Genomic DNA, 21,853 nt, shown 5'->3' with positions numbered 1-21,853 from the left:
TACCAAACACATTGCCGTCCATTAGCGAACTGACGATTCCTTGATGCCTCAGGGTGTGTTCATTACCCGATCTCTTGTTTCAATCAAGCTGTTTCACGAATTTCTTTCCTCTTAACCACGACTCACAACCTCCTCGTCAACTACCTGATCAACCTCTCTAACCTCAATCATTCTTCTGCAGTACCAGATTGCAAAACTTATTCTCTTCCTGTCTGAACAGTCTACCGTCGAAGTTTCACTTCCGTACAACGCTACACTCCAGACAAATGTAATCGACTAGCTGCAATTCCCGGCGTTGCCGGGACATTTTATATCTACCAGCCTTGTCGATACAGCGAATACAAGCCGCATGGGAAACTGGAATCGCTTTAAATCGAAGAGCATACTTAAATCACTGGGTATCAACGGAAAGCAGGGAATGAATATGTCAACACCTGCGCCATACCCCACGATGATGGTTACCTCTATTACGTTCGGCAATACGTTCTTCGTGGTCAACCTTGTCCTGCTGTATATGTAACAACGGCAGCTAATCGATAAATAAGAGTTTGAAGTCATATTTCTGTCAAATTACTGAGCTTTAGCAAGCCCCACAATCTAGTGCATCCGATGATAGGCCTACTATCTCCTACAGCTCCACCTACGTGATTACTCTGCTATTCACAATAAAGTGCCTGGCAGAGGGTTCAGTGCACCACCTTCAAGCGGTCTCTCTACCGTTCCACTCTCGAATGGCACGCGGGAAAACCGGCACTTAAATTTTTCTGTGCGAGCCCTGATTTCTCTTATTTTATCGTGATGATCATTTCTCCCTATCAGTCCAGTCAAATTGCAGATATACCTTGCAAAAGGTGGGGTAGAAGATTTTATTTTTTTAACTCGTTCATATTGTTGTAAAGGTTACAAAACCAAGTTTTGCCAACAAAATTTCTCTTGGGAAAACTTTCTGCAGTCAAAAAAGCTTCGAAAATTTATGACTTTTTTCAGTTTTTTTCAAAATATCTCAGTTTCATTTGCTCCTATCGCTTTAACGTCTAGTTTCGTTTTTAAAGAGCACAAAATTCTCTACAAATTTGATTGTTACCATTTTTTCTACTCCCAGTATCTAAGGCGCTACAGAGCGTCAAAAATTACCAATTTCTCAAATTTTGGGCATAGTGGCAAGATACCTTATATTTGAACATTATTTTTTCAGTTTCTGTTTGTGTAGTATAAATACATTATACATCATGCTATATGTTGGAATTTAGCACCTCACTTTCAGGTATTCAATTTATCTGTATGCAACATGAGGGAAGTTCACTATGGGCCACCTCAGCTCTGGTATTTGTAAAACTATAAATATAAAAATACATAATTAAGACACACACACACACACACAAAATAAATTGTCTCAGGAAACTGAACTATTATTAGTGCAATAGGCAAACCTAATTAGGTAGGTAATTATTCTTGTGTATAAAGGCCACACAGTTGACATGAAAAATAAGTAGCTTTATTATAATTAAAATGCGTTCTCAGTTACTAAAAAATGTTGACAGTTCTGGGTGTGTTATACTTGTAATATCGCACTTTAGCGCACTTGAGACAGGTATGAGCATCACTTCCAACGTTTTGATGGGCCAGGTTCCCCAGTGTCACCAGAAATACCTTGAGTTACGGATTCAGGGTCTGTACATGGAGTTGATCCCAGATTGACCTCTTCTTTAAACAGCGAGTCAGCCTCAGCAAGTTCGTTGATTTCGTCAGTTTCCTCAACATCCTCCATGACATCTTCTTCACTGTCTTCATATAAAAATTTTGGCACGTTTTCACAGTTGACCCCAATACATTTCTTGGAAATTGAAGAACATTTCAAACCCGCTTTTCTGCAGGAGCACGCTCCGCCACAGTTCAGCTTGCATGAGCTTGAAACAATGTGAAGAAGTGCTTCAGGTGCTGGATCTGGGCTCATCATAACGGGTATTGGACCGTGGTCACTGTGATTCCAGCCCCACTTCTCAGGAGGTTTCCAGTTTCCCATCCAACTTTGGACTTGTTGGTAAGTCTGCAACGAATTATGTTGTGCAGCATCTTGTGTAGGTGGCAACCGTGCAAGATTCAGTTTGCTTTTTGTGGCAGACTTGGCGAATAGCTGGTACCGCAAATGGTCCAGTGTGTGGGAACTGCTGACACCTCCACTATACAATGTGATAGTAACCTGTTCTCCTGATGTTATTATTACTTCACGGGTATCATGTGGTTTATAGAACGCGCAAAGCGCTGAGGTTAGGTGTTCATTTTTCGCAACAATATTGCATCACTTAATTATTCCTTGACCAAAAAATTCGGATGTTGCATCACATCCTCTAAAGGCGTGAGTGAACAGAATATATTCACTGTCAAACCTGTAAGGTGCAGTGGAAAACCACTTGTCTTCTGCATTTCCTCTTCCTCGCTTTAAGAAAAATAAGTTTTCAATGCCTTGCCCCAAATCGGTCATGAGCAAAAGCAGGTTAACAGCTTCTCCTACAATGACAACACTTCCAAAATCTTTGGTTCTTGAAATGGCACATGTTACAATCATAACGTCAGCATCTTCTTGTGCCTGGCTTTGAAGCTGTTTCAGCTGTCACCATATTTCTGGAAAAGGCGTGCCTTGACAGTTCGAATATCAGGACGAGGTGGTGTGGTTATTTCCCTAACAGATCGTCCACAGAAAACTGACGTTCTTCTGTATTGGTTCCCAGGTAGGCAAATATAGCCTCCATGCCTTCATCTACTTGTGTTGCAGGTCGGTAACCTCGATTCTGTCCAGTAGCTGAAACACAGTGAAAGAACTTTCTGTAGAAAAATCTGTGGTATCACCCACCTGCAGCAACCAAATCATTTACATTTTGAATCCACTCTATCACTTGTTGACCAAATTCATCGCCACGTCGTTTAGCCTGTTCTAATACTGTCCACTGCACTTCTAATTTCATTACTTTGTAAACAAAATTTCGTTTGGCATATGGCAATCTTAACTGCTTGGTTAAAAAGTCATCAGAATTCCCTTTTGCAAATAATAAGCATTTCTCTTTGAAATTGAACTGACCTTTTTCCTGCGACCGACGTAGCACGCCTGTTGGTTCCTGAGGATGTCGAAGGCTAGCTGCTATCATTCTCTCATTAATGTACTTCTTGTAGCATGCTTCATCCAACATCACTTCAGTAAGAGTTTTCAAAAAACGGGTGTGGGCAGACTCCCTACGTTTAGCACTGCAATCAATAAGTGTGCTCAGTTCTTTCTTTTTCACAAATGGTTCAAATGGCTCTGAGCACTATGGGACTTAACATCTATGGTCATCAGTCCCCTAGAACTTACAACTACTTAAACCTAACTAACCTAAGGACATCACATGCATCCATGCCCGAGGCAGGATTCGAACCTGCGACCGTGGCGGTCACGCGGTTCCAGACTGAAGCGCCTAGAACCGCACGGCCACACCGGCCGGCATCTTTTTCACATTGCGTCCACCACTCACCACAGTTTTTTCGCAAATGAAACACAAATTCATGTCAGACATTCTCATTTTCCCACGCCCTGGTTCCCGGGTTCGATTTCCGGCGGGGTCAGGGATTTTCTCTGCCTCGTGATGACTGGGTGTTATGTGCTGTCTTTTGGTTAGTTAGGTTTAAGTAGTTCTAAGTTCTAGGGGACTGATGACCATAGATTTTAAATCCCATAGTGCTCAGAGCCATTTGAACCATACTCATTTTCAGCAACACAACATATACTGAATGGAAGCGACTCCTAACTGTAGGACCCTTATTGTTGTCTGCTAATAGCTGTCAGCGCGCTGTGAACAATCACCAGAGATAATCGCCTTCCGCCCGCCAAAGAATAAATACGCTTGTGTCCGCTAAAGAACAATTCTTACATACTTTTTCTTATAACTGCTCATTAACGTAGAAAATGTACAGCACTTGCATGCAATCGTATAACATATTGTAACATAAATAAACTTCACGCAATGCGACGTGAATGTGTTCGTAGTTACTGAATATGATCTGTTTATCTTGGCCATGCAGCAGAGTGAGATGGTAAATTCCAATGAATAAAATGATGAGTAATATGTTTATACTACACAAATAGAAACTGAAATAACAAAGTTCAAAAATTTGGTAATTTGCCACTTTGCTCGAAATTTGAAAAAATTGTATTTTTTGACGCCCTGTAGCGCCTTAGAAACTGGGAGTAGAAAAAATGGTAACAATCAAATTTGTAGAGAATTATGTGCTCTTTAAAAACGAAACTAGACGTTAAAGCGATAGGAGCAAATGAAACTGAGATATTTTGAAAAAACTGAAAAAAGTCCGAAATTTTCGAAGTTTTTTTGACATCAGAAAGTTTTCCCAAGAGAAATTTTGTTGGCAAAACTTGGTTTTCTAACCTTTCCAACGGTATTATCGAGTTAAAAAATAAAATCTTCAACCCCACCTTTTGCAAGGTGCCGGCCTTTTTTCTGACAGTTTGACTGGACTATATGTAGGTGGGTGACAACAGAATGTTTTCGCAATCGAAGGAGAAAACTGGTGATTGAAATTTCATGAGAAGGTCCCCTCGCAACGAAAAACGCCTTTGTTTTAATGATTGCCACTCCACGTATCATGTCTGTGGCACTATCTCCCCTACTTCGCGATAATACAAAAAGAGCTGCCCTTCTTTGTACTTTTTCGATATTATCCGTCAGTCCCATCTGATGCGGATCCCACACCGCACATCAATACTCCAGAAGACGGCGGACAAACGTGGAGTAAGCAGTCTCTTTAGTACATCTACATCTACATCCGTACTCCGCAAGCCACCTGACGGTGTGTGACGGAGGGTACCCTGAGTATCTCTATCGGTTCTCCCTTCTATTCCAGTCTCGTATTGTACGTGGAAAGAAGGATTGTCGGTATGCTTCTGTGTGGGCTCTAATCTCTCTGATTTTATCCTCATGGTCTCTTCGCGAGATATACGTAGGAGGGAGCAATATACTGCTTGACTCTTCGGTGAAGGTATGTTCTCGAAACTTCAACAAAAGCCCGTACCGAGCTACTGAGCGTCTCTCCTGCAGAGTCTTCCACTGGAGTTTATCTATCATCTCCGTAACGCTTTCGCAATTACTAAATGATCCTGTAACGAAGCGCGCTGCTCTCCGTTGGATCTTCTCTATCTCTTCTATCAACCCTACCTGGTGCGGATCCCACACTGCTGAGCAGTATTCAAGCATTGGGCGAACAAGCGTACTGTAACCTACTTCCTTTGTTGTCGGATTGCATTTCCTTAGGATTCTTCCAATGAATCTCAGTCTGGCATCTGCTTTACCGACGATCAACTTTATATGATCATTCCATTTTAAATCACTCCTAATGCGTACTCCCAGATAATTTATGGAATTAACTGCTTCCAGTTGCTGACCTGCTATTTTGTAGCTAAATGATAAGGGACCTATCTTTCTATGTATTCGCATCACATTACACTTCGCTACATTGAGATTCAATTGCCATTCCGTGCACCATGCGTCAATTCGCTGCAGATCCTCCTGCATTTCAGTACAATTTTCCATTGTTGCAACCTCTCGATACACCACAGCATCATCTGCAAAAAGCCTCAGTGAACTTCCGATGTCATCCACCAGGTCATTTATGTATATTGTGAATAGCAACGGTCCTATGACACTCCCCTGCGGCACACCTGAAATCACTCTTACTTCGGAAGACTTCTCTCCATTGAGAATGACGTGCTGCGTTCTGTTATCTAGGAACTCCTCAATCCAATCACACAATTGATCTGATAGTCCGTATGCTCTTACTTTGTTCATTAAACGACTATGGGGAACTGTGTCAAACGCCTTGCGGAAGTCAAGAAACACGGCATCTACCTGTGAACCCGTGTCTAAGGCCCTCTGAGTCTCGTGGACGAATAGCGCGAGCTGGGTTTCACACGATCGTCTTTTTCGAAACCCATGCTGATTCCTACAGAGTAGATTTCTAGTCTCCAGAAAAGACATTATACTCGAACATAATACGTGTTCCAAAATTCTACAACTGATCGACGTTAGAGATATAGGTCTATAGTTCTGCACATCTGTTCGACGTCCCTTCTTGAGAACGGGAATGACCTGTGCCCTTTTCCAATCCTTTGGAACGCTTCGCTCTTCTAGAGACCTACGGTACACCGCTGCAAGAAGGGGGGCAAGTTCCTTCGCGTACTCTGTGTAAAATCGAACTGGTATCCCATCAGGACCTGCGGCCTTTCCTCTTTTGAGCGATTTTAATTGTTTCTCTATCCCTCTGTCGTCTATTTCGATATCTACCATTTTGTCAACTGTGCGACAATCTAGAGAAGGAAGCACAGTGCAGTCTTCCTCTGTGAAACAGCTTTGGAAGAAGACATTTAGTAATTCGGCCTTTAGTCTGTCATCCTCTGTTTCAGTACCATTTTGGTCACAGAGTGTCTGGACATTTTGTTTTGATCCACCTACCGCTTTGACATAGGACCAAAATTTCTTAGGATTTTCTGCCAAGTCAGTACATAGAACGTTACTTTCGAATTCATTGAAAGCCTCTCGCATAGCCCTCCTCACACTACATTTCGCTTCGCGTAATTTTTGTTTGTCTGCAAGGCTTTGGCTATGTTTATGTTTGCTGTGAAGTTCCCTTTGCTTCCGCAGCAGTTTTCTAACTCGGTTGTTGTACCACGGTGGCTCTTTTCCATCTCTTACGATCTTGCTTGGCACATACTCATCTAACGCATATTGTACCATGGTTTTGAACTTTGTCCACTGATCCTCAACACTATCTGCACTTGAGACAAAACTTTTGTGTTGAGCCGTCAGGTACTCTGTAATCTGCTTTTTGTCACTTTTGCTAAACAGAAAAATCTTCCTACCTTTTTTAATATTTCTATTTACGGCTGAAATCATCGACGCAGTAACCGCTTTATGATCGCTGATTCCCTGTTCTGCATTAACTGATTCAAATAGTTCGGGTCTGTTTGTCACCAGAAGGTCTAATATATTATCGCCACGAGTCGGTTTTCTGTTTAACTGCTCAAGGTAGTTTTCAGATAAAGCACTTAAAAATATTTCACTGGATTCTTTGTCCCTGCCACCCGTTATGAACGTTTGAGTCTCCCAGTCTATATCCGGCAAAGTAAAATCTCCACCCAGAACTATAACATGGTGGGGAAATCTACTCGAAATATTCTCCAAATTATTCTTCAGGTGCTGAGCCACAACAGCTGCTGAGCCCGGGGGCCTATAGAGACATCCAATTACCATGTCTGAGCCTGCTTTAACCGTGACCTTCACCCAAATCATTTCACAATTCGAATCTCCGTCAATTTCCTTCGATACTATTGCACTTCTTATCGCTATAAACACGCCTCCCCCTTCACTGTCCAGCCTATCTCTGCGGTATACATTCCAATCAGAGTTTAGGATTTCATTACTGTTTACGTCTGGTTTCAGCCAACTTTCTGTTCCTAGTACTATATGGGCGTTGTGACCGTTTATTAATGAGAGCAGTTCTGGGACCTTTCTATAGACGCTCCTGCAGTTTACTATTAGCACATTAATATTGTTATTCCTTGTTGCATTTTGCCTACTCCTGCCTTGCCGCGTCTCAGGAGGCGTCTTGTCGGGCCTAGGGAGGGAATTCTCTAACCTAAAAAAACCCCATGTGCACTCCACACGTACTCCGCTACCCTCGTAGCCGCTTCCGGCGTGTAGTGCACGCCTGACCTATTCAGGGGGACCCTACATTTCTCCACCCGATAGCGGAGGTCGAGAAATTTGCACCCCAGCTCTCCGCAGAATCGTCTGTTGCACCTTCTCAGTTTCTGCCCATGAATCGCAGTCTTTGGTTGGCTCTACCCACAACATTATCTATATGATCCTTCCAACTTAGGGTATTTGTAATTGAAATCCCTAAGTATTTAGTTGAATTTACAGCCTACAGATTTGTGTGACTTATCGCACAATCGAAATTTAGCGGATTTCTTTTAGTACTCATGTGATTAACTTCACACTTTTCCTTATTCAGGGTGAATTGCCAGTTTTCGCGCCATATACGTATCTTGTCTAAATTATTGTGCAATTCGTTTTGGTCATCTGATGACTTTACAAGACGGTAAATGACAGCATCTGCAAATAATCTAAGACGGCTACTGAGATTGTCTGCTGTGTCGTTAATATAGATCAGGAACAATAGAGGGCTTACAACACTTCCTTGGGGAACGCCGGATATTACTTCTGTTTTACTCGATAACTTTCCGTCTGTTATTACGAACTGTGACCTTTATGACATGAAATCACGCATCCAGTCACACAACTGAGGTGATATTCCATAGGCACACAGTTTGGTTAGAAGACGCTTATGAGCAACGGTGTCGAAAGGCTTATGGGAATTTAAAAATATGAAAGAAATTTGACATCCCCTGTCGATAGCACTCATTACTTCATGAGTATAAAGAGCTAGTTATGTTTCGCAAGAACGATAATTTCTGAATCCGTCCTGACTAAGTGTCAATAAATCGTTTTCTTTGAGGTACTTCATAATGTTCGAATAGGGTATATGTTCCAAGGCCCTACTGCAAATCGACGGTAGTGATATGGGCCTGTAATTACTCCTACTTCCCTTTTTGGGTATTGGTGTGACTTGAGCAATTTTCCAGTCTTTAGGTACGGATCGTTCTGTGAGCGAGCGGTTGTATATAAATGCTAAATAGGGAGCTATCTACTTCTATGTTTCTCATCTTGGCAGCTGTTCTTCATTGGAATTTACTTCGTCTTCTTTGGTGAAGGAGTTTCGGAAAATCGTGTTTATTAGCTCTGCTTTAGTGACACTGTCATCAGTGACTTCACCGTTGTTATCGAGCAGTCAAAGTATTGATTGCGTCTTGCCACTGGCGTGCTTTATGTATGAGCAGAATCTCTTCAGGTTTTCTGTCAGATTTCGAGACAGAGTTCCGTTGCGGAAATTATTGAAAGCAACTCGCATTGAAGTAGTCACTATATTTTGAAGTTCTGCAAAACTTTGCCAGTCTTGGGGATTTTGCGTTCTTTTAAGTTTGGCATGCTTTTCTCTCTGCTTCAGCAACAGCGATCTGACCGCTTTCCTGTATCATGAGGGATCAGTATCATCACTCAATAATTTATATGGTATTGATCTCTCAATTGCTGTCGCTACTATCTCTTTGAAATCATTCCACAACTTTTCTACCCTTACATGATCAGATCGGAAGGAGTGCAGACTGTCTCTTAAAAAGGCATTAAGTGCATATTTATCAGCTTTTTTAAATAGATATACTTTGCATTTCTTTTTGATAATCGTAGGAATTACTGTATTCAGCCTAGCAGCTACTGCCTCGTGGTTGCCAATCCTTGTATTCGTCACGATACTCACTATTTGTCCAGGATTATTTGTTGCTAATAGGTGAAGTATGCTTTCGCCGCCATTTACGATTCGAGTCGGCTCATGAACTAATTGTTCAAAATAGTTTTCTGAGAAAGCATTCAGTACAATTTTGGATCACGTTTTATGCATGTCGCCGGTTTTAAACGTATAACTTTTCCAGCATATCAAGGGTAGATTAAAGTCACCACAGACTACAATTGTGTGACTGGAGTACCTATTTGAAATGAGACTCAATTTTTTTGTGAACTGTCAAGAGGGATATTGCCGCTGTAATTTATTCTCGTAACAGGAATTACAATCAGTCAACCACGATGTATTTCATTTGTTAGGCATTCAATTTTTCACTAATTTTCTTTGTTGTTTCATCTGAACGTAGAAATTTAAAGTAAATCGTCCAATAACTTTTAGAGATTTTTGGTAACAACCTTTCCCCTATGTTTAAAGTCACAATACGACATCTTACGTAGTCACTGATCTCCCTCTTGTTTTGAAGGTAAAGTATGCAAAATCTGATAAAGATCAGTTTTATCACGATTTGTATGAACTACGAACAACAAACGGAGAATGTTCTTTATATCTGTAGATCTAACAAAATCACTTTTTCAGAAACACTTTATTGCCATCGCCATTGTGCTTTTCATGTCCTCTTTTACTTCGATCAGCGTCTTTTATTTTTCTGCCCACAGAGCTAAACACATCTACTAGTGCCTCATTTCTCTAGCCCCCTTAGACATCGTGTAGCGGTACTTTCTGACAGCGTTATTTAAAACAAATATGCCGTACTTGTAACTATGTTTAACACTACATATTGTTGTACTATTGCGTGTTAGCAAAGGTCTTCGGCTTTAAAATCGAATTCGCAGTGTCGGCAACGGACGCACGCTAAAGCCGAAATGAGACTACTACTAAATGCTGTGCATTGCTGCGATGAATAATGAAGATTGCTTACAATACTCTGGCGTGACTGGACGAAATTTTTAGCGCACAACTTGTTCTGTTGTCGCAGTTGCGATGCTAGCGGAAGCAATGCTGTCTTGCTCAACTTCCCGTTAGAATCGCTAAGAAGTAAACTTTTTCTAAACTGAGTTGCCAGATATCGCAGAGCATCTTTTCCTTTATATATTTTTTAACCGAAGACAACAGCTAACGCTTTTCTACTACCAGAGATTTATTAGGTTTTTGCTGAGCTGGAAGTTTATTAATAATTGTGCATTAATGGGAGCGTTAGTGCCGATGCCATAGGTGTTGCTTATTACCGTACTTAGAATACGAATTACTTAGACAAGTAGCAAAGTATCCGACGAGACTTTATTTTCGTTTTAAACCTTTGCCGCTACGCTCGCAGGTTCGAATCTTGCCTCGGGCATGGATATGTGTGATTCACTTAGGTTCGTTAGATTTAAGTAGTTCTAAGTTCTAGGGGACTGATGACCTCAGATGTTAAGTCCCATAGTGCTAAGAGCCATTTGAACCAAATCTTTGCCGCAGCTTAGTAAGTTTCAACGACTGAGAAAAATGATCAGAATCAGTGCAAAAGCTTGGTGCCTAATGTAATCAAAAGTAATCAATACGGATCTAGTATTGAAACATAAAAATCAGTATTTTAAGTAGCTTACAGTTGTAATAAAGATATTCTCTTACAACTAATAAATTTCAAGGGTGAATATTTAAAATAATTTTGCATTTCCATTTTTTCTTCAAACTTTGTTCACACACACATACATACAGGGTGACAGTTATCAAACTATATGAAATAGAATCGTCGTAACTCCTGAACGGTTTGCGTTAGGACGTTCAAACTGGACGGTTGGCCGAGGGGCATGATGGAAATTAGTATGCGCTGTGTGGTTAGGGCTAGCGACGAAGCCCACTGTCATTTGCGTGAGTTCGTCAGTAAGCAAAGTTGGCGCATTTAGGGGACTGAGTACCCGCATTTCGCGATCGAGAAGTCTCGTTACCCTCAACGGGTGACAGTGTGGTATGAAATGTCAAGTCATGGAATAGTCGGTGCGATATTCCTTGACGGCATGGTGACTACAGAATATACGCGAAAGTTTTGAAAGAGGATTTTATCCGCATTATCCAAAGTGGTCCTGATTTCGACAAAATGTCGTTCATGTAAGCTGGAGCTCGACCTCGTCGAAGCGGGAGAGTGCCTGAAACGCTGGGGTAGCGCCTTGGGGTGCGCACTCTGGCTCTGGGTTACCCAGAGCTCACTGCCGTGGGCCTCAATTGGCCGCCATATAAGTGGATATACACATATGCGACTCCCTTTCGTGGGGCTGTATTAAGGACAAGGTGTACAGCAGATAAATCGAAAATCTAAATCTAGATCTAGACTCGAGTTGCTGTGTAGGAATGGAATACTGTTATATCCCTTTCTATAGCATTCCTACAGGCGTCAGACAAATATGCATTTTGTCATCATTCCTTTTCATATTACTCATAGATGTTATAATGAGGATAACTGTGGACATCTGTAACGTGAGTAGTCGTTGGAATGAGCAATCTAGGCTTAGAGATTTGGATTTTGTTGGTGACTTCGTTTTTTCTGGAAGAAACGCCACAAAATTCAGACTAGTAACTACCATGCTGGATCGAATGTCGGGCTGAAAATAAGTGGTGATAAGAAAACTCAGTGTTCGTAAAAAGTGTAAATGTATCTGCACAAATTATAGTGCAACAGGAGATATTACAAGATTTTAACCCGTCTCCATATCTCGACAAGTTTATTTTTCTAATAATGGGAACATAGATGCAGAGTAGGGATGGGAAAGCATCTGCAGTCTTACAAGAAATGCCATCTATATGGCAAATAGACAGGATAAGTGCGCCCACTACCGCACACGAGTTCAATTTTTTTTACCTGAGGCAGTTTTTGAGGGTGAAATATCCCAACATGTTTGAAATGATGAAGTGCTGAGAGGAAATGGCCTGCGTAAAAGCGTAGTTGATAAAAGATTGAAGCTTGATTGGCATAATAATTGAAATAATCTCATAATGAACACTGTTGTGAAAACCAATAAATGGACAGACAGAAACGCCTCGTAACAGCTGGAAATGAACTTCAGCTGAGGAGGAATCTGAAATGTTTGAGTTCACTGGAGAAATTTTGGCGTCTGATATGCTACTTGCCACAGGTGGAACTGGATCTAAATAAGTAACATTTAATTGCTAATTCTGACCACAGTTTTCAGGATCAAATCCTGGAACTGGAATTTCCCTTCCAGATATTCCCATTTGGGACACCTTCTGTCCCATAAGAGCATTGCTGGAACTTGTCTGAAAACTTACTGAGCCTACAATAGGTCCTTACTTAAACGGTCCGCTTTACTTAGATAGTATATTTTCCGTCTTGCTGAAATGCTGAAAATCAGAGCCTTGCATATAACTCACAATATCCTGTGATATTATATCACTATCCGATATTAATTCATTCTTGGCACCATTGCTTGATTAATTTTATTGATTGTCTGCTGGACACATTGAGTAGGAGGAAAACTTTCCGTTTTTTAACTGGAGATTTTTCTGCCAGCTTGGTCTCTGAGGTTCCCTTGCGTCGGCAGGGTCGAAGATTCCCTTCGAGCTGAGCGGTTGGGCTGTGGTCTACAGCATTCCTCTGTCGACAGAACTGGTGCCTCTCGTAGCCCTGAGGGGGAGGCGCCGTGCAGCCATTGCTCCAGCCCAGAAAGAACCTCTTATTTGTTAAGCTACGTTTTATACACCAAGAGTGGAAAGTTTCGGCACTGGACCTCCGTTGTTTCATGGAAATAGCGATATTCTTGTATATTACATCGGGAACGGCATTGAACCATCATCCTCAGATAGTGTTTGTTTGAAACTAGAAAGTTGTGGAGAGAGATCTATGTTTCGTGGCCATTCAATTACAGTGGGTCGCTCGTCTCCTGTATGCCTTTTAGTGTTGTTGGGTGTACATCTTGTTTATTTTGGGGAAATGTAGGTGTCGCAATTGCGGCAGTGTGAAGTACATTCTGAGGAGGAATCTTCCGAGTGGGATGGAAAAATATGTGATATACATGTACACACAGACAAATGATTATAATTTCAGAAAAATTGGGTGTTTTACACAAGAGAAGGATCTTCAGAAACTGAGCAAGTCAATGATGCGGAGATCCACCGCTGGCCCTTGTGGAAGCAGTTATTTGGCTTCGTGCACAACTCTGCCCAATTGGCAGAATACCTAACAGAATACCTAATAGGTTGGAGCGTCGTGCCAATAATGCGCCAAACTTTCTCAATTGGGAAGAAATCTGGAGACCTTGCTATTCAAGGTAGAGTGTGGCAACCATGAAGAAAATCAGTAGAAACTCTCGCCAAGTGCCGGAAGACATATTGCTCAAGTGTAAGTCCAGGATGATTGGTGGGGAAATGCAACAAAACGGGGAGGGGGGGGGGGGGGTAGCGTATCGTCGACGTACCGCTGTGGTGTAGCCGTGGATGACAACCAAAGGGGTCCAGCTGTGTAATGAAGTGGCGTCCTGGTTGCCGTGCCGATTGGCGAGCGACAGTCGCGTTCGTACCGACCACTGTCAAGGGTGTCTCTAGACACGTCTTCGCTGCTGATTGCGCCTCAGTTCGAAGTGGAACTCGTGACTGAAGACAATTCTACTACATTCAGTGTGATTCCGGGGCGAATGTGGTGAACAGCGCTGCAGACGGGCTCGTTGGTGTACAGAGGTCAACGGCGGTCTGGCCAAGGGGCGCCGCGAGCTCAGTCACCTTTCTGTGAGCCGTCTGTTCATGGTTCTTGTGGTCGCTGAAACACCAGCTGCAAGTCGCATCGATGATAATGACGAATCCGGTGTTCTGAGTCCCTCTCTGACGATTGCTCGACCGTCCCGCTCTGTGGCCCCCCTAGTTCGACCACTTGCACCTCGACGCTGTGTTCGACCATGGTACACCCATTCATGGCAGCATCGTCGGATGATGGCAGTGCTTTTATTGAAATGTCTAGCGATTTGCCATTTACTACAACCGGATTCTGTGTGACCGATTACGCGTCCTCTCTCAATGCTCACATCTGTGTATATTGTTCAAACGCCTGTCTGCGAGGCTTAGTTACTGTCCAAGCAGTACACGGAATGAAACTGGTGAAGACCTTACACCCCGGTATCAACAGGTCCCCTATATACTACCCTTGCCAGCTGCGCGGTGAAATTACCGTCCAGCGTCATATATCCACCCATCGTCCGTCGAACTTTACAATTTTGGATTTTCCGTCGTTATCTGTACGAATATAAATTTGTGATCGAGTCGCTTAACTCCTTCGTGTGTGTCATTTATTTATTTATTTATTTTTCTTGGAGTGTAAAATTATATAGAGTACCTTCCCACAGTGTAAGCATCACTTAGAAATTTGATTACGGTTTTAGGGAACTTTGTTCTCAGCGTTAACTATTATTACCTTTTTTCAGTCATTAGAGCAAATAAATAATTGTTAATATTAGTCTTGACTTCGATGTCTAGGTTTACTACATTGTCCTACAACTCTTCCACGCTTAGGCAACCGGGTCTTCACCGAAGCTTGTTCTTCTCACTGTGATGGCATTATCGCTGTAACAGTGGCCAAGCTCAGCGATCGGTTCCATCAAGAATTCAGGGAAAGAAAGAGCATTGCACTCTGTCACGTTCTATTAACAACGACTTGTTTCGCAAGGATCATTGTACTTGAAGCACCTCACGCTCCTCGAAGCAGATCGGAAACATAACTTTCGCTTTTTAAAAGGAATTGGTTTACTGTATTCGGCTAATTTAACGACTGTAAGCAAATTTTATGACCCCAGGCATGACGAAACTGTTTGGGGGATATTTTCTGTTAAAGCCCTACGGTCCTCAAAAGTTCTTTGTAATCATTTGCAGTGCCGTAACAAAATCCTTCGTATATAAAGAACTAAAATATGAATTATTTAACTTAATTTCTTGCACTTACAGGTAACATAACCGTGGACGATAAGTAATAATACAGAAGTGCAGAGACTTGTATGCCATAATGTGTCATCGATGATTTATTTGCAAAATAATTGATAATGTCTTAGGCCGAAATTGTACAATCATACAAACGAAGGCAGGAAAGAAAAGAGCTGCAGGCGGCACTAAATCATTCAAACAAGTCATCGCAGATCCGCACCCAGCCTCAAGTAAGATCATATTATAACCTCTATTCAAGACAAAAAAGAAACCTAACATCAGAATTGATGGTAACAAAGTAGATGAAGTTAAGGAATTCTGCTAACTAGGCAGAAAGATAACCGATGAGCAAGGAGGACATCAAAAGCAGACTAGCATTGCAAAAAGGTCATTCCTGGCCAAGAGAAATCTACTAGTGTCAAACATAGTGGAAGAAATTCCTGAGAATGTACGTCTGGACCACAGCATTGTATGGTAGTGAAATATGGACTGTGGGAAAACCGGAACGGAAGAGAATCGGTAGCAGAAGAGACAGGTAGAAGCTACATGGGCAGCTGTACCTGTACACGCCATCCAAGCTCTGTTTGACTCAATGCCCAGGCGTATCAAGGCCGTTATTACGACCAGAGGTGGTTGTTCTGGGTACTGATTTCTCATTATCTATGCACCCAAATTGCGTGAAAATGTAATCACATGTCAGAACTAGTATAATATATTTGTCCAATGAATACCCGTTTATCATCTGCATTTCTTCGCCGGCCGGTGTGGCTGTCCGGCTCTAGGCGGTGCAGTCTGGAACCGCGTGACCGCTACGGTCGCAGGTTCGAATCCTGCCTCGGGCATGGATGGGTGTGAAGTCCCTAGGTTGGTTAGGTTTAAGTAGTTCTAAGTTCTAGGGGACTGATGACCTCAGCAGTTAAGGTCCATAGTGCTCAGAGCCGTTTGAACCATTTGCATTTCTTCTTGGTGTAGTAATTTTTGATGGCCAGTAGTAATGGCCGTAATTTCTCCAGTGTTTCACTGTATCGTTTCCCAGAGATGGAGACACCACGTCCGTAATGGATAAGGCTACCATCGCTAATCTCGACCCTCAATGAGCCTGGCGCCCCGTTCCACAGCGGTGGTGGTAGACACACGTGCTGTCCCGTACGAATTACTGTAATTGACGGAAAGTCATCAGGCAAAGCAGATGTGGTATCTGGCGTTCCCTAAGAAAGTGTTACAGGACGTCTGCTGTTCCTAATCTATGTAAACGACTCAAAACACAATTTGAGCAGCCTTCTTAGGTTGTTTGCAAATGGTGCTGCTATTTGACGTCGTGAAAAGTCAGCAGATGATCACAACCAGTTGCAAAATGATTTAGACAAGATATCTGTATAGTGCCAAAGGTTCAATTAAATCCAAGCTACGAAAAGTGTAAGGCTATGCACCTGAGTGCAAAAGTAATCCGATAAATTTCGTTTACATAATAAATCAGGCAAAGTTAAAGGCTAACGTTTCAACTAAACACTTGGGTATTACAATTCCGATTAACTTACGTTGGAGCGATCACATAGATAATGTCGTGAAGAAGATGAAACTAAGACTGCATCTTATTGGCAGAACACATGGAATATTGAATAGATCTAGTAAAGGAACTGTCTACACTACGCTTGCCGTCCTCTTCAATAATTTTGCTGCGCCTTACGCGATCCGTATCAGATAGGACTGACGGAGGACATTGAAAAAGATCAAAGAAGGACAGTTTCTTTTGTATAAATGCAAAAGAGCGGACTGAGTCCCAGGGATATGTTACGCGAGTCGGTGTGGCAGTCATTACAACAATGGCGTGTTTCATTGTGCCGAGATGGTTTAACGAAATTTCAAATCACCAACTTTCTCCCCGGAATGCGAAAACATTTTGTTGATGTCCACCGACATAGTGAGAAATGATCATAGTAAGAAAATAAGAGAAATCAGGGCTTGCATAGAAGTGTGTTTCCCTAGCACTCTTCAAGGGTCAAACAGTAGACATACGGGAGGTATGTGAGAAAAGTAGACCGACAACATTGCAAGCAATCTCGCAACGGTATGATGCTCTACTTGTGTTGAACAGTATGTCCATTCCATCCAAATGGTTAGCCCGTGTTTCAGCTATACTTGTGTTGAACACTGTGTTCGCTCCATCCAGATGTCAGCCCGAGTTTCAGCTCAGTATAGCCGTCAGGTAATTTTTAAGTGCATTTGTTTGTTGTGTATAACGAAAATGGGACAGCAGAATTTTAAGCAAAAGTATGCCTTCAAGTTTTGTACTAAACTTCGGGAATCCGGAAGTTGAAACAGGCCTATGGGGAGCAATCTTTATGAATATCCCACGTTTCTCGCTAGCGAAAATCATTTTTCGAAGGCCGAGAACGCGCTGAAGATGAACCTCGCTCAATGAGACTTACAACTTAAAAAAACGACGAGAACATCGAACGCGTGCATGCTCTCGTGAAGTGAGACCGACATTTAACAATAATGATTATGTCTAATCTGTTAAACTTTAACACATTCACCATAAATCAAATTTTTGACAGAAGATTTGCATATGCGAAATGTTCCTGCCAAAACGCTACCGAAAATCCTTACAACTGATTAGAATGATTATCGAGGAAGCGTGTGCATTGATCTTCTTGAATGGATTGCCAGTGACCGTGAATGTTTCAGTTGTGTCATTACAGTTGATGAATCTTGGATTTTTTTTAGTACGATCCTGAGACAAAGCGCAAAACTGAGGCATCTGTTCGATCGAAGAAACCTCGTATCATCAATTCAAAGGCCAAAACAATTTTAATTTCCTATTTGGACGGCAGGGGTATTGACATAGGGTATTTATGTTTCCAGGAGAAACTATCAACCAAGTGTTTCGCAAGGATGTCTTTGGAAGGTTCTGGAAAATGGTAAATCGAGTGAGACCACAGACTGGAGACAAGTGGATGCTGGAATATGACTACGTCCCTTCTCACACAGCCACTTCTATCACAGTATTTTTAACCTCAAAAGGCATTCATGTTGTGCCACAACCCTAGTCCTCTGGTCTGAGTCCTTGTGACTATTTTTTTACAGAATTGAAAAATGTCTTAAATGAACGTCAGTTTGGGACGCGGGGGAAGATTCAAAAGCTATCACCGACAGGTTAAAGGCGCTACCAACTGAGGCCTTTCAGCGCTGCTACCAAGACTGAGAACAGCGACTGCGCCAGTGTATAGCTGCCGAAGGGAACTGCTTTGAAAGGGACAATAATGTTGTCTGAAAAAGTAAGTCCCATTACCTCCCTCACACACCTCCTAGTTTGCCTGACACTTGATTGCAAATCGCAGAGTAGTGATGTAAGCGCAGATGTGCACCTGGTTACTTACTGCCTAGAGACTGTCACCACTGATTAGAAACTACGGTTGACGCAGAGTTGAAACAACAGGGAGTCACGCGCCTGTATCTTTCATCGAACCTCAGTTCGATTCTTTGCCGAAGGCTTAGAGCAGTTGGTACCGCCAGTGGTGGTAGGTATGTGTCCTATTTTACATACCCTATACACCACCAAATCGCCAACAAATTCGTTAGTGTATCCTTCTCGCTACACTGCGTACGTACAGTTACTAACATTTCGTTATTTCCTATCCTTCCGATGCTGCACTCTTAATGGTCAGAGGGGACAATGGAGCAGAGCTTTCCTGAGCGTCCCTTCTTGTCATCGCACATCTGCAGACTTCATGACAGTTACCTCCACATCTTTCCGTGCCAGTGAGATCGTCCCTACCTGCTAACCCAGACTCACCGTTCGCTCCCGTGTTGCAGCCATGGCCAAAGCCATCTCCCAGGTCCAGAGTTACTGCGCTTCCGTGCTGCGGAAACTCTGCTCTTTTCTGCCAGTCTCACCAGTAATGACGCTGTCCCTTCCCTACCGCCACCTCTCTAGTTGTGCACTAAATATTTAAATATTTCTGAGACAATAAAAACGTCTCGAAGTTAATTAAACTGTTTTTGAAACGGGTCAGCTCTGTTACATAGAAAACTTGTGGCGGTTTTGAATGTCAACGGAATTAAATATTGAGTGTCGAACACAATCAGAGACTGTGAGCTGTTACATAAATGCCTTATATTCTGGAAAAATAATTAATGACCCAGAGTTACGGACATTGGTGTGATGTTTAATTCATTTATAGGAACGCAGCGTTTGAAATCCCAGGAGATACGAGCCATTTACAGAGCGTGTCTTTGGATAACGACATGAAAGAATCTTCTGTAATCTCCACTACGAAGGCTAAGCAATCTGGGACAAAAGAAATCCGAAGCAGAGACTACGCGCAACGACAACTGGCGACCTTCTCCACCTCCATCCATATTTTAGGAGCCACTATGAAATGCGCAGCAGGTGGTACTTCCCACTGTACCTCTTATCAGAGCTTCTTTCAGTTCCGCTCGCGTACCGTGCGCAGAACGGAAGACTGACTATGATGCCTGTGTGCTCGCTGTAATTCGATCAATTTGTCTCTGCGATCCCTGCTGAAGTGATACGTAACAGGTTGTCGTGTATTCCTAGATTACTCATTTAATGGTGTTTTTTTTTTTTTTTAATTAGTGAGTGGGACTGCGCGAGGCAGCGTCAGTGTGACGCCTTTCCATGGCTCGAAGAGACTTGTGACCACATGTGATTCGTGTTTATTCAACATCCGCTGTTAGTCCGATTTCGTATTGACACCACACAAATGAGCAATCTCCTAAAATATTTCGTACAATCGTTTTAAACGTACTGTACTCTTTGTAAACTCACTGCATTTCTCCAGTATCCTGTCAACCAATGTCTTCTACACTGCCTATGTGATCATTCCATTTCTTATCCCTACAAATTGTTGCAACCAGCTATTTTTCTAAGTGTAATGCTTCCAGTTATGACTCGCGGATATTCTGGTCATAGGAAGTTGTTTCTCTGTGTTTGTGAAGTGCATAGTCCTGCATTTCTGAATATTTAAATAAAATGGCCAAACTTTGAAATCTTGTGAAGATCCGACAATGTTTGTGCAGGTTTTTCAGAATACGTCTGTCTTCCTGTCATATGGGAGTCCGTAGGTGACTGTTCGTGATGTACAAAAGTTGGCTGGAGGTGAAAGGTGGTCGCAGATGCCTGAGTTTCTGTCTTTCGTTTTCGCCTCATCAGTTCCTTTTTTATGTTGATTCTTATCAACTTCGGTTCGTAGTCCGTATTATTCTTCAAGAAAGAAGCGCCCCGCCGTGGACTGCTGGCCTCCAGGGCGAAGGTCGAGGAGCTGAGGTCCCCCAGTTGCTGACACTAACGTGAAATACTTTCTTGGTAGTCTTAACTACACCCTCAAGTCGTTTCCTCCGTTCACCCACACCGCGTTTGCCCAGCGTTAAGTGAGAGAACAACGGTTTAAAAACAACGCTTCTGTACTGTTAGTAAGCACCTGTGTGTGTCTAGCTTGTAATGTTTCATGTAGAATTCTCCTAAAGCGTCGTTCGCGACATGGTTCCAGCTTTTTCTGTTGTATGCCCAAGATTCAGATCCATAAAATACCAGGACATTATAGTCAAAAAGTTTCAGATTACTGTTAATATTGTCTGTCAGATCATTGTACAACAGGAACATCAAAAGACGCAGAGCATTTCTCAGAGGCACGTCTGCTTAAGAGGTTTTGGTCTTATTTAAAATCAATAAGCGATTCGAAACATCTATTCATTGTCTCCAACACCATACGGGCACCGAGACCGAAGGGAGAAGGCTCATATCCTGAATTAGGTCTTCGGAAATTGTTTCACCTCGGAAGATCGTAACACACTCCCTCCTTTCAATCAACATACGATGGTCCAAATGGCAAATATTGAGTTAAATGTTAGTGGAATAGAACAGATACTACAATCGCTTAGTAGTGGAAAGCCATTAGGACCGTATGAGATACCTACAGGATTCTACAAAGATTATGCGATATAGCTTCCTCCCCTTACAGCAGCAGTTTATCGTAGATCTCTGAAGCAACGAACGGTACCTAGCTACAGGAAAAAAAGCACAGGTTATTTCCACTTTCAAGAAAGGCTGCAGGACAGATGCACACAAATATAGACCTTCATGGTTGATTTGTTTTATGCTCATGAATTATGATGCTTTTGGAGAATGGAAGTTTCCTCTATAAAAATCAATATGGATTCCGCAAACAGAGATGTTGCAAAATTCAGCTCTCTTTTCGTACGTGAGATCCATAGCGCTGTAGATTACGGCACTTCCGTTGATGCCGTGTTCCTTGGTTTCAGGAAAGCATTTAACACTGCGCCGCACAGCCGTTTCGCGAATAAAACAAAAGCTTATAGAGTACTGGACCAGACATGCGACTGGATTCAAGACTTCTTTACACATAGAACTCCACACGTCGCTATTAACGGAAGTGAGAGATGTAAAGGTAATTGTGGTGTCACCGCCAGACACCACACTTGCTAGGTGGTAGCCTTTAAATCGGCCGCGGTC

At 42.4% G+C, this 21,853-nt stretch overlaps 1 protein-coding gene across 1 annotated transcript in view; it reads right to left on the bottom strand.

Moving 5' to 3' along the window:
* The window catches only part of LOC126335622 (odorant receptor Or2-like), a 62,688-nt gene extending 43,511 nt beyond the window's left edge, over positions 1-19,177 (bottom strand). Inside the window, exon 1 of the mRNA XM_049999076.1 lies at positions 19,154-19,177. Coding sequence (XP_049855033.1) covers positions 19,154-19,177 — 24 coding nt within the window. The remainder of the gene's footprint in view (positions 1-19,153) is intronic.
* Between the last annotated feature and the right edge of the window lie 2,676 nt (positions 19,178-21,853).

This window comes from Schistocerca gregaria, chromosome 2 (genome assembly GCF_023897955.1).
Source record: "Schistocerca gregaria isolate iqSchGreg1 chromosome 2, iqSchGreg1.2, whole genome shotgun sequence".
NCBI classification, from domain to species: domain Eukaryota; kingdom Metazoa; phylum Arthropoda; class Insecta; order Orthoptera; family Acrididae; genus Schistocerca; species Schistocerca gregaria.
This window is presented reverse-complemented; position numbering and strand designations above follow the sequence as displayed.